Raw genomic sequence first — 13,580 nt, forward strand, 5'->3', positions numbered from 1 at the left:
AGGAAAGCTTTAAGTTCAGGTGTTAAAATGAAGGCCATTAAAGCATATGACGAAGAAAAGAAAGTAGGTGAAATAGCTCAAGAAGAAAACTATCGCATTCAACTGTTTCAACAATTATAAAAGATAAATCAAGAATAATGGAGGCAGTTAATATGAAATGTACAATTTTAACAAAAAAAAAGAGAAGGGCCAATTCATGAAATGGAGAAGCTTTTAATGATATGAATAGATGATCAAATCAACAAAAAAAAGCACGCAGCCTATTTGACAATTAAGGAAACAACAAGAAGATAAATACGGCAAGCATACATTTAATGCTAGTAAAGGTTTTATCAATTCAAAAGCTGATTTAACTTACATAACATATGAATAACAGGAGAAGGGGCTAGTTCCGATTTTGAAACTGCCGAAATTTTCAAGAAAAATCTAAAAGAGATGATAAAAGATGAAGACTAGCTGCTAGAGCAGATTTTTAATGTAGATGAAACTGGACTGTTCTGGAAAAGAATGCCAGAATGAACTTACATTTACAGAGAAGCTACATCGGTGCCTAGTTTTAAGGCATTTAAAGAGAGGATTACGTTTCTTCTTGGAGGAAATGCTGCTGGTTTTAAATTAAAACCATTTCTTGTTTACCATTCACAAAACCCTAGGGTTTTGAAAAACAGTGACAAGAATAAGTTGCCGGTTTACTACAGGAATAATCCTAAGGCTTGGATGACAATTGTTTTATTTGAAGACTGGTTCTTAAATTGTTTTATTCCAGAAGTGCCTACTATCTTGAAAAAAACATTCCTTTTAAAATTCTATTGCTGCTTGACAATGCTCCAGGACATCCTCTTCACATCAGCGATTTGAATGAAAATATAAATATGATGTATCTACCGCCCAATACAACAGTTGGGATTCAACCTATAGATCAAGGTTCGATTGCTACATTCAAAACATATTATCTGAAAACTACGTTTTCTCAAGCAATATCAGCAATGGTCAACGATGCTATAACATTACACGAGTTTTGAAAAAAATTACGATATTAACCAATGTATCCAGAACATTGGAACGTCATGGAAGGAAGTATTGGAACAATGTAGGCAAGAAATTTGGAAGAAGTTATTACTGCAGGAGACACTCGAAGAGTACAATGAGTATTTTCAAACAAATTGGTGAAGAAATCGTTGAAATTGCAAGAAAACTGGATCTAGAAATCAATATTACTGATATAGAAGAATAGCAAATCATGAAGAAGGTGAACTGACTGATCAAGACTTGATTTTCCAAAATGAAAGGAATAATGAGGAAGATGAAGAAGAGAATTGTTAAAAAAAATCAATGTAAAAGGATTAGCTGAAGTATTTTCTAAACTAAATCAAGTCTATTCAAAAATATGGATCAAGACACTGATCACTTCGCCAAAGTCGAAAAGCAAATTTGAGAAGCAGTCAGATGTTATCGCGAAATATACGAAGAAAAAAAGAAAAAACCTAACAGACAACATTAACAATTTTCTGATTAAAAAAAAAGCTATTCCCAATCGCGAGAAATAACCATATCGCCCCAATGAGTGAACAGTTATCTGTTTAATTAAAGAAGCCGTTAATAAGTTTTTTGTTTATGTTAACTAATATTTAAAGGAATTTCAAATTAAAGTAAGTGCACCATTTTTGATGTGTTTATGTATTTTTTCTTAAATTTTTCTTTTTTATGTATTTATATGTATATGTGCTAATAAATAATTTATAAATGTTTATGTAAGTTTATACATTTTTAACCGTTTTAAGTTAAATAGAAACCTAATTTATGAAAATATTATAAGGGAAATCAAACAAATCAAGAATTAAAAAAAGTCCTCGACTTACATCAGAAATGACTTACAACGGAGACGTTGGAACGGAACTCTGTCGCAAGTCGAGGACTACCTCTATGCAGATCAGTATATACTGTCAATGGTACATGGAGAAAAACAAGACACAATATCAGTGGTCTATCCATTTATGGTATCTGTAAAATACTACATATCAGCTATAGGTAACATAATCAGCTAATGGAAATGTGATCATGCCAACTTGGCCAAGAAATGCAGGAAAAAAGAAGCTAATATCAAGGACAATAACTTTCTTATAAAGATTAGAAGAGTGCCAGACAAATCTTGTAAATCAGTAGAAGGACAGCATGTGAAGAGCTGCAGTCTTGGTTTCTAAAAAGGCAGCTACACATAAGCTAAACATCATTTAGGAATTACAGTGCAAACTACATGGTGGTGTAAACAACATGACACTGGTTTACTGAGCAATGAAAGCAAAAAACAGAAATGATGTGGCAAATCACACCACACATTTTTTTTTTTTTTTTTTTTTTTGAAAAGATAGGTGAATGTGGCAGACATCTGGGGAGTTGGGAGATGAAATGCCATATGCCCAAATGAATCATCTCATTTAGCAACTTTGGTGACAGCAGCATAATGGTCTGGAACTATTTCTCCCAGTATGGACTGTGATATATGTTATAATGTCTGGAAGGATAATGATGGTTAACGCAAATGTAGGAAAGACTGCATTATCCAATGATGGATAATGCAATACTTTCTAATGTCTGACAGTTTTACAGATTTCACCCATATCTCCTTTAAAGCAACAACGTACCATATCATACTACAAACTATTCCAACACGATTTTGGGAAATTGATAATAATTGCAAATACTAAGTTATGTTAATTCCCTTTCTCTTTCTAACCTATGTTAATAATCGATTATGAAGGGTAAGTTAACTAAATTTAATTTTTTTTCTTTTTTTTTTGTTACTGTTTATCAGTTAGAATGGTTTAGATCTGCAGTTGTGTGGTGTAGAGTTGCTTAAGGGTTAAAGGCAGGTAATTGGGATGAGCCCTCCACATCACCTTTAAGGAATGCAAACCAAACTGGGACTTCTGACTTAATGTTTAATCACCTGCATGTGGTACACCCCATTAATAGGTATCCACAGGGTACTGAACAAATGAGGAGGGAGGCTAACAATTTGGGACCTACTCAACTAAAGCCAATTTAAGCCAATTCTCTATTATCTTAAATCAGAAATGAACATGATGGTACAACATGAGATTTATCATGTAGCTGGGGGGCGTCATGCAGTTAAATAAGGCCCATACTATTTTCATCAGGGAACTAGCATGAACAGTGAAAAGTTAGCCACTGTAACAAACTCCCACTCAGCATCTGAAAGAAGAACAAACCAACATCGGAAGAAATGAAGATATGAACCATCAGCATAAGGAGTATTAATGTAATGGAAACTGAACTTGCAGAAGAACTTGAAAAATACCACATACATATAATTGGTATCACTGGACAAAAAAGACTAAAGGTGAGATTCTACTAAATAACAATATAGGATGTTATATTTGGGCAATAATGATCAAAGATAGGAAAATGTACATTCAACACCAAACATGAAGAAGATTGGAAGGCAATTTCAAGTAGTTATATGGACAAACTTCAAAATGGACAATAAAACTTATTTTTGTCAATGATTCCACTGAAGGTTCTCCTATAGAAGAAGAATGGAGGAATTTTTCAAATCTAAACAGCAGAGGAAATGAATCCCATCAGATGTATAGAAAAGTTTTGGGAAAATTTGGAGAAAAAGGGCAACAGTGATAGTAATGGTAAGCACCTGTTGGATCTTTGCTCAGGAAACAGACTAGTCATTATTAACACTACATAACAACATAAAGATGTGCACAAGTTCCCATGCAAGAAGAGATAACAAGTAAGAACAGGCTCATTGATTATGTTATTGTTGATAGTGATATCTTCATGCTGGTTCAGGATACAAGAGTATAAAGAGGATTTGAAACAGGAAGTGGTCATTACTTAGTTTGAAGTAGAATAAAAAAGAATATCCACTGAAAAGAATAATATGTAAGAAAGTGGTAAAAAGAATTCAAGTTGAGCAGGTTTTACAGGTGAACAGTAGACTCAACTATACAAGCATTATTCAATTAAAAATTAAACAATTCAAAAACACCAAACCTTGGAGACTCAGTAGGAAACTGAAGAAAACATTGACTGATTTAGTTAGGGAGGCAGGTGCTGAAGTTGTCTGTAAAGATCTTGTGCATCATAAAGAACATGATGCACAAGAAGTGAAAGAAGCAGTCCTAGAAAAGAAAGAGTATACTGAAAGTTCCTAGCAAAAAAACCAAAACATGCCCTAAAAGAATAAAGAGAAAATGTAAGAGAGCTAATCTACACATAACAGTAGCTAATCAAAAGTAATGGGAAAACTGGCAAGAATAAAGAAGATAAATACCAGGAAGGTGGCACAATGTTCTGGAGGTTATTGAAAAAGTTTAGAAATGGAGGAAGGAGTACTGTCAAAGGAATTAAATATGATAAAGATGACAGGAAAACTGAAGAGCAGAGCTAATTTATGGTGGTATGATCACTTACACAAAATGGGAGAGGAAAGGTATTTGATGCTAAAATGGCAAGAAAAAGACCATGAGGAACAGTGGACTAATTTAGTCAGAAGTGCCCTAGAAGAACAAAATATTAGATATGACAATAATGTTGTGCTAATAAGTAATAGACTAATATAGAGGAAATCTGCTGATAGGAGATTAGTAACATTGCAAACTTAATTATGTACTGTGATAGTATCCTGTATGCCTCTGAGGGTTGCATAAAGGATGAATCTCAAGCTATAAGCAAATTAAATATTTACTGTAAGCAAATATATATGTATAACGGATACATTCCTGTATATCAAGTTATTCTCTTTTATCCTAAAGAATTCTAACAACTCATATTCTCTGTAAAATTTCAATCATTAAATAAAAATTTGTATTATTTTCTATATATCTAACTTTTAAATTCTTAACGAATACAAAAAAGGGGTGCTTAAGGGTTCAAAGCATTATAACTGAGAGGAGACTTCCACATAGTCCCTAAAGGAATGCAGAGGCCGTGGTGCATCTTGTTAGGTAACTACCTACATACTGAACAAATGAAGATGAGCTGGGAATTTGGGATTGAGCCAACCAAATTATATTCTTAGTGGCTTAAAACAAAATGTAAAATGATGATACAACATGACAGAATTTCATGTTGTATCATCTGGGACATCGTCCAGTTAAACAAGGCCCAGTTGTTTTCGTCAGGGAACCAAGGCGAACAGCAAAAAGTCAGCTACTGGAACACATCCTAAACACACCCCCAACCTCAACATTACCAGAGATCAAGATTTGTACTATCAACATAAGAAGCCTGGATCGCAAAAAAATGGAGCTAGCTGAGGAATTGAGCAAGTATCCGATTGACATAATAGGGATGACTGAAACAAAAAACACAAAATCTGGTGAGATTTTTCTAAGCAATAAATACAAAACATTATATTCAGGCAATGACAATCAGGGAAAAGAAGGTGTAGCTATAGTACTGAACACAAAAAAACTAGGCTAATTTTCTTGAATGGCAAGCAATATCAAGTAGATGATGTGGACAAATATCAGAATGGGGAACTGGACAATGAAACTTATTTGTGACTATGGTCCCACAGAGCATTCTACTAAGGTAGAAGTGGGGAAATTTTTTTGAGGCTTTAGAGAAAGCAACTGATACAATGAAAAAGGAAAAGTTGGTCCTTGTTGGGGATCTAAATAGCAGAGAAGGAAATGATTGTCAGACATACAAAAATCGTGGAAAATTTGGAGAAAAGTTAATAATAATGGCAAATACCTGTTGGATTTCTGATCAGGATATGGACTGGTTATTACTAACACAATCTTCCAACATAAAAATGTGCACAAATTCACATGGAGAGAAGAGGCAAAGGAATAAGAAAAGTCTCACTGACTATGTTATTATTGATAGTGATGTTTCCTCTCTGTGTAGGACACACCAGAGTGTACAAAGGATTTGAAATTAGAAGTGATCACTATTTAGTCTTGAGCAGGATAAAATTGAATTTCATATTGAAAAGAATGACATGTAAGAAAGTTTTAAAACGAATAAAAGTTGAGCAGCTCTCAAATGTGAACTGCAGACTAAAATACACAAACATTATTCAAGAAAAAATCAAAGTGTTTGAGAATGAAACTTTGGAGGTTCAGTGGCTAATCCTAAAGAAAACATTGATTGATTCAGCCTGAGAGGGATGTGGTGAGGTTTTCTGCAAGGATAGAAAAATAAGAACTCCATGGTGGAAACAGGAAATTGAAGGGGCAGTGAAGGAAAAGAAGAAAGCATATCAAAAGTTCCTGGCAAATAAGTCGGCTTGTACTCTTAGAGAATACAGAGACAAATGTAAGAAAGCTAAACATTGTAAAACTAGTTCTTACAAAAGTCATGGGAAGACTTTGGTAAGAACATTATTATTATTCAGACCTCCATGGAGTCAAGAAACTCATCGTGGGAGGATCTTCCTAGGAAACACAAAGTCTATCATACCACTCCTCGACCTCACTGACCGTCCTTGCTTTAACCATCTATCAGGCAATACATTCACACGGTTCAACCACCCTCCATGCAAAGAAACCACTCCTCATCCTCTTACTCACAGCTTCCTTTTGCAACTTCCAGGAATGGCCACTTATTATCTCCTCTCCACTGTTCTACCAAGTGAAAGAACTCCCCAGTGTCAACCCTGTAACTGCCTCTCAACAGTTTAAAAGTCTTGATCATATCACCTCTCCTTCTTTCCACCAAACTCTGTAGTCAACATTCCTTCAGCCAATCCTCATAACTGACATTGTACAGAATGTGTAATGTCAGTTACTTGAAACCATCTTTGTTATCTGCCTATGTACCCTTCCACAGTAAATTTATCCCCTTCAAATCCTAGGGACCATATATGAGAACAATAGTCTAAGTGTGGTCTGATCAGAGTCTTATACAACAGAATGAATAACTCTTTTTTTTATCTCTGCAAGTCAGTGTCCTTCTCAGTATTGCAGCAATTCTCTGAGTTACCTTCACCACCTTTGCAATATGTTCCCTGAATTTCAATTTTCTATCAATCATCACTCCCCAGATCTCGTCTCCCCCTACTTCCTCCAATCGAGTATTCAGCCTCCCATCGATGTATCCCAAACTTCAAGACTTTACATTTTGCTGCATTAAACCGACACCCCATTCATTTGCCCATCTTTCCAGTTATTCAAATCCTCTTGAAAGGCCACCACAACTGCACTATTATTAATAACCATGCCCAGCTTCACATCATCTGCAAACAACTGAATATCCCCTTGCAATCCATTGACAATGTCATTGATATAAAGATTAAACAATACTTCCCCTACTTCCTCCAATCGAGTATTCAGCCTCCCATCGATGTATCCCAAACTTCAAGACTTTACATTTTGCTGCATTAAACCGACACCCCATTCATTTGCCCATCTTTCCAGTTATTCAAATCCTCTTGAAAGGCCACCACAACTGCACTATTATTAATAACCATGCCCAGCTTCACATCATCTGCAAACAACTGAATATCCCCTTGCAATCCATTGACAATGTCATTGATATAAAGATTAAACAATACAGGTCCCAGTACTGAGCGCTGTGGAACCCCACTTGTAACCTTCTGTTTCCTTGATATTGTCCCACCATACACAACTCTCTGATACCTATCAGACAGCCAATCCTGAATGCAGCTGACTAATCCGACATCTAAACCCATTTGCTGCAACTTAAGTATCAGCTGTGTGGCACCCTGTCAAATGCCTTTGCAAAATCCAAAAAAAAATTGCAGTATATGCCATTCCCTCATCAACTGCTCTTGTCACTTTATTATAAAAGGCAATCATATTACTAAATCAAGAGCGCCCCTTAACAAATCCATGATGATCTCACAGATAACATTACCCTCATCTGCCCAACGCTGTATATGGTCCTTCACTAATTTCTCCAAGACCTTAACAACTACTGATGACACACAAACTGGCCTATAATTAGACACTTCCAGTCTACTACCACCTTATGCAATGGCACTATCTTACCTTTCTTTCATTCCCTGGGTACCTCTCCTGTAGTCAGACTTTCATTGAAAAGCCAGGTCAATGGAGCTGTCAGTTCTTTAGCACATTCTCTCAAAACCAGTGGTGAAATATCATCCAGTCCCCCAGCTTTACTGACATCCAGAGTACTCAGTATTTGGAACACACTCTCCTCTTGCACCTCTAAACCTCGAACCTGCCCTATTCCTCTAGTATTAAAACCTATTTCTACAGGATGAAATACTCCGATAAAGTGTTCATTGAACAAATCCACTATGTTCTCTGCATCAGTCACTCTATTCCCATTTTTATCCCCCAATGTCATTCTTCCACAATCATTTCTCCTCCTACTGGCAACATAACTAAAAAATTCCCTAGGAATTTTTTGAATTCCTAGGGAAAGAAATTCAAAGAAATTCTTTGAATTTCTTTGAATTCAAAGAATTCTTCTCATATTCCAGTTTTGCCTTCCTCACCATGCTGGTCACTCTCCTGGCTTGAGTCTTATATTCCTCATGCATCTGCTCTCCACCCCTGCCCCCCTCCTTATATCTCTTCCATATGGTGAAATATGCATCTGCTCTCCACCCCTCTCCTTATTATATCTCTTCCATAATCTCTTTTTCAGCTGAAGTTCCTGTTTGATATTGATTGCCATCCACTTTACATCAAATTGTGTTCTCTTCTTCACTCGTGGAATACAGCTTACTATTGCTGCTAACAAATTATATTCCTTCACTTCATCTTCCAAGTCAAAATCATATGGTCACTCTCTCCAACTGGGGGGGTGAGAGATGTCATCTCAGTTATTATCAGCTCTTCTGATGCTATGACCAAATCCAAAACTCTTGAACCTCTTATTCCTTTGATTACATGTTGCCCAAGACATTTGTCCCTCAAGAATTCTAGAAATTCCCTTATTACTACATGCATTTTCCTCTTCCCAGCTTATACTGCTGTAGTTAAAATCTCCCATAACAATCATTCTTCTTGCACTTGACAAGCTCAACTGCCTAAACATCTTCTGCTCCCTGCCCTCTGTGCTCCTTGGCTTGTAGCAACACCCCACCAAATATCCTGTCTTGCCAACCTCTACCTTCCACCATATGCTTTCAAAACCATTAGTGTTACTGCCTTCCAAAGCCTCTACTCTTACAGGACGTAAGTCATCACTTATCATAAGCAGTACTCCACAACAACGTTTTCCCTTTCTATTCTGCCAAAAAATGCTGTACTGTGTTACTTCTATTCCTGTTATTATATCATCTTCCGTCAACCACGTCTCAGAGATCCTAATAATCTTGGGCCAGGCTGATGTTATCAGTGCCACCAATTCATCACCTTTATTCCGGATACTCCTGGCATTAGTATAAAGCATAAAAATGTCATTGCTCCTATACCGATCATTATCTCCTCCATAACCCACTGGACTCAGTGTTACCTGATGTTGACCCCCCTTTCCCCAAGCACCCATTCCCACAAGATCCACCCCTGCTACCATCCACTCTGGGAATTCTAGTTTTCCTGCACTGACACACCAACTCATTCAGAAAACAGCAATCTCTCCAGACTTCTATATCCTTCCTCATTCAAATGCAAGCAGTCTCTCGTATACAGTTCCTTTCTGTCCTCAAATGCTCTCCAAGCATCCACATATTCCAATCCTCTCTTCTGACACATTCTGGCTATTATGCTATTCATTACTACTGCTCTTCAGCTCAGCTCGTCACTATCATACCTGGGCAACACACACACAATGTTTCCTCTCTGCGTTTTCTTTCATACAACCTCAAGAAAATCTCAGAACATAGAAAATAAATATCAAGAAGGTGCCCAAATATTCTGGAGGCTGTTGAAAAGCTCAGAAATGTAGGAGAGAGGGCTGTAAAAGGAATTAGAGATGATAAAGGTGGCATGAAAACTGGGGAAAAATATATCCTTGATGTATGGAGTAATTACTTTGAAAAACTGCTAAACAAAACAATCAGTGACAGCACAGTAGTAAAAAAACACTCAACAGGCATGCAATCAGGAATACATATCCATACTTGAAGTAGAAAAAGTCATCAAAAGCCTGAAATTTGTAAATGCAGCTGGAGTAGATGATATTAGATAAGAAATGCTAATGTGGAGGTATAAAAGTCTTACAGTGGCTGCACTGCATAGTTCAGAGGACCTGGACAGAGGAACGAATTCCAGATGATCGGAGTAGAGCTCTCATAGTACCCATATATATGAATGTGAGAATTACAGAGATATTTCTCTACTGAGTGTTCCTGGTAAGATTTATGCAAGTATACTTGAGAAACTATTGAGAAAGATTGTGGAAGGGAAATTTGTGAAGAACAAGCTGGATTCAGGGCAAATAGAGGCTGTCAGGATCAGATTTTCACTTTACGACAAATAGTTGAGAAATCATGGGAATATAGCCAGCCTGTTGGCCGAATGGTTAGCGTATCCGCTCTCCAGCCAAAAGGCTATGGGTTCGAATCCCGCCATGGGCATGGATATTAGTGATTTTCTGTGAAAATACTAGTGGTGGTGGTCAGCGGTAGGTGGCGTTGGTGTATATGATGAAGGTAGTTGTGATTCGTTGAATTGGTGGATTAAGTGGTAGAGTAGGTGCCCTCCCTCGATGAGTCTTTGGTCTCCCTGGAGGTGTCACAGAATAATAATAACAATAGAGAGGCCTGTGTAGCTCAGTGGAAGTGACATTTGCATACTCTATGCTTGGCTGCACGAAGTTAGACTTATAGTTGGAGTCTAGTCGCCAACTGGAGGAACTTTTTCTAAGTCTTTCTTCAACCAGTTCCTGAGTCAGTTGATTTCTGGTACAGGCAAACGGGTTTTTTCTCATGGAAACTCTGGTTTTTCATTCTGTAAACTCAAGAAAATCGACCGTAGAACTCACAGGACAGTAACATAACATATCCTGTTCAAGTTATGTACCAAGAGATGGCAGCACTTGTTTCCAAGTCTCTTTGTCGGCAGTTGCACTAGTGATTTTCATGGATCAGCTATCTTTGATTGGCTATCTGTGGAGATTAAACTACCCGCTTGGTCTCCAAAAGCTAAATAGGGTTTAACAGCCTCGTCTGCTCCCTATACAGGAATAAAAAGGCATTAGCTTATTATTATTATTATATAACAGAGATTCTGTATTTAAGTTTTGCAGATCTGGAAAAGGCATACGATAAGGTGCCAAGAGAGAAGCTATTCAAAACGCTACAGTTATATGGTTTTAATGGGGCATTATATCAAGCAATACTCAGTCTTTATTTGAGTTGCAAGTCAGCAGTTAGAACTGAAGGAAGTGCAGGAAGATCGTTTAATGCTAAATCTGGTGTCAGACAAGGATGTACATTATTCCCTTTGTTATACATTATCTAAAGGGATCACATTATGAAGGAAAGTGGTATTAAACCTGATATCAAAACTGGAGATGTTAATCTCAGCTCTTTGCTTTATGCAGATGATGTTATACTTCTAAATAAATCTGCTACAAGTCTGCAAGATTCTCTTACTAAATTGGATAACTGTTGTAATAACTATGGTGTGAAGGTCAGCAATAAAAATATAAGACAATGAAAATAGGAAGATGCATTGAAAATATCAACTGCATTGTGGATGGAGAACCTATAGAACAAGTAAAACATTTCAGCTACTTAGGAACGATATTTAATGAAGATGGTAAATTAAATTTGGGAATAGATAACAGAATCAACAAAGCTCGTATAGTAGGAAACCAACCGAATAAATTTATATGGAATAAGAGAAAAATTAGTCAAAACACAAAATTAGCTGTATACAAGACAATGTTCAAACCAATTTTAACTTGTGGATCTGAGAGCTGGGTTAGAAATAAAACACTTGACCAAAGATTAGAGACTGCAGATAAGAGAGTCCTGAACAGATGGCATATTTGACAATATCATATTAAAAATGAGGATATTAGGAAAGAACCTGACATTGTTAGCATCCAGGAATGTGTTAGCAGAGCTAATCTCAGGTGGTATGGTCACTTAAAACAGAATGGGGAAGGAAAGATTAGCAAAACAAGTGTTCTCTGCCAGGTTGGCAGCAAAACGACCCAGAGGAAGACCAAGATATAGGTGGATTGATATGGTACAAAGTGCCTTAGAAGATAGAAATATAAGATCTGATAATGTTGAAGTCTTGACAGGTAACAGACTGATTTGGAGAAAAATTGTAGATAGGAAGTTAAATTTAGTTATAATTTTCATATGTCTAGTTTTTATAGAGATAACAGTGAAATTTAATGTTTACTTTACCATGGTTAAAGTAACCAAACAAAAGCATAATTTCATTTGTATAAAAAAAAAAAAAAACTTTACCATGCAAATTTGTAGTCTTAAGATAGTAGCATTATTGAAATATAATGAATTTTGTTGATATAATAATTATTCATATTTTAATTATGGATAAAAATTTAACTTAATATAATGCAATGATGTAAATTTTTCATGTAGTACTATCATATCTTGTACACCCCTTGAGGGTACATGTCAGGAATTTGATAATGATGAAAGAAAAAAAAAAAAAAACTGTTTAAGGCAACATTTATAAACATGAATATTAATTACCTTAAATTTCAATAATAAATTATGTATGTTTACTTAAATTGTGTGAATTTAAGTATCTGTAGGCTTAAGAAATTAATTGCTCTGGGAAACATTGCTTCACTATCTGTCCATTCATTATTTTTGTGCTTTTTTGGAATGAATTCTCAATGGATAGCAGAGTATAGTAATCACTCCCTTGTCTAGTTTTTATAGAGATAACAGTGAAATTTATTGTTTACTTTACCATGGTTAAAGTAACTAAACAAAAGCATAATTTCATTCGTATAAAAAAAAAACAACTTTACCACGCAAATTTGTAGTCTTAAGATAGTAGCATTATTGAAATATAATGAATTTTGTTGATATAATAATTATTCATATTTTTATTATGGATAAAAATTTAACTTAAATGATCTGGATCAAGCCAATCACAGAAATGGCTCACATTAAAAAACTGAATGATACATTTTTCACATGTACCTGTTGGAACAAGGAATACGGTCCTCTTCCCACTGTTTTCATAAGGCGCTCGTACTTGATATGCTAATTCTTTAATTGTCATTACAGCAATAAAAGTTTTTCCTGTGCTTGTACCAAGACACATAACTGTATTCCTCTCTCTTGCTGCATCAAGAAGTTCAACCTAAATATGTCAACACAATATAATTTGTAAAATTATATACCATAAGTTCATTCAACTATGATAAAATTTAAATTGTCGTACATTTGTTATTGCGAGGCGTTAATTATGAAAAAAGAAGGAAAATAATACAATTTCTATCAAGTTATTATTTCAGTATTATTATACAGTATTATTTCATAAGTTTCATTCACGAGTTTACTATTCAAGTTGATTATTAAAATCTTTTTGAAATGTGAATCTTTTTGAAAAACCCAGGCTTTTTCAAAACAATTCACATACCCCTTGCCTCACCAATAATTCTCCCACATCAATCTACCTCCACCATTTCCAAAAACCCCTTCCTTTCAATCATATTCCCTT

At 35.7% G+C, this 13,580-nt stretch overlaps 1 protein-coding gene across 1 annotated transcript in view; it reads right to left on the reverse strand.

The window, feature by feature from the left end:
• The window catches only part of LOC150102389 (endoribonuclease Dicer-like), a 187,215-nt gene that overhangs the window by 151,811 nt on the left and 21,824 nt on the right, over nucleotides 1-13,580 (reverse strand). Inside the window, 1 exon segment of the mRNA XM_090399451.1 lies at nucleotides 13,058-13,220. Coding sequence (XP_090255577.1) covers nucleotides 13,058-13,220 — 163 coding nt within the window.

This window comes from Typopeltis vanoorti, chromosome 10 (assembly GCF_054136105.1).
Source record: "Typopeltis vanoorti isolate ZY-2024b chromosome 10, IOZ_Tvanoo_1.0, whole genome shotgun sequence".
In the NCBI taxonomy this organism is placed as follows: domain Eukaryota; kingdom Metazoa; phylum Arthropoda; class Arachnida; order Uropygi; family Thelyphonidae; genus Typopeltis; species Typopeltis vanoorti.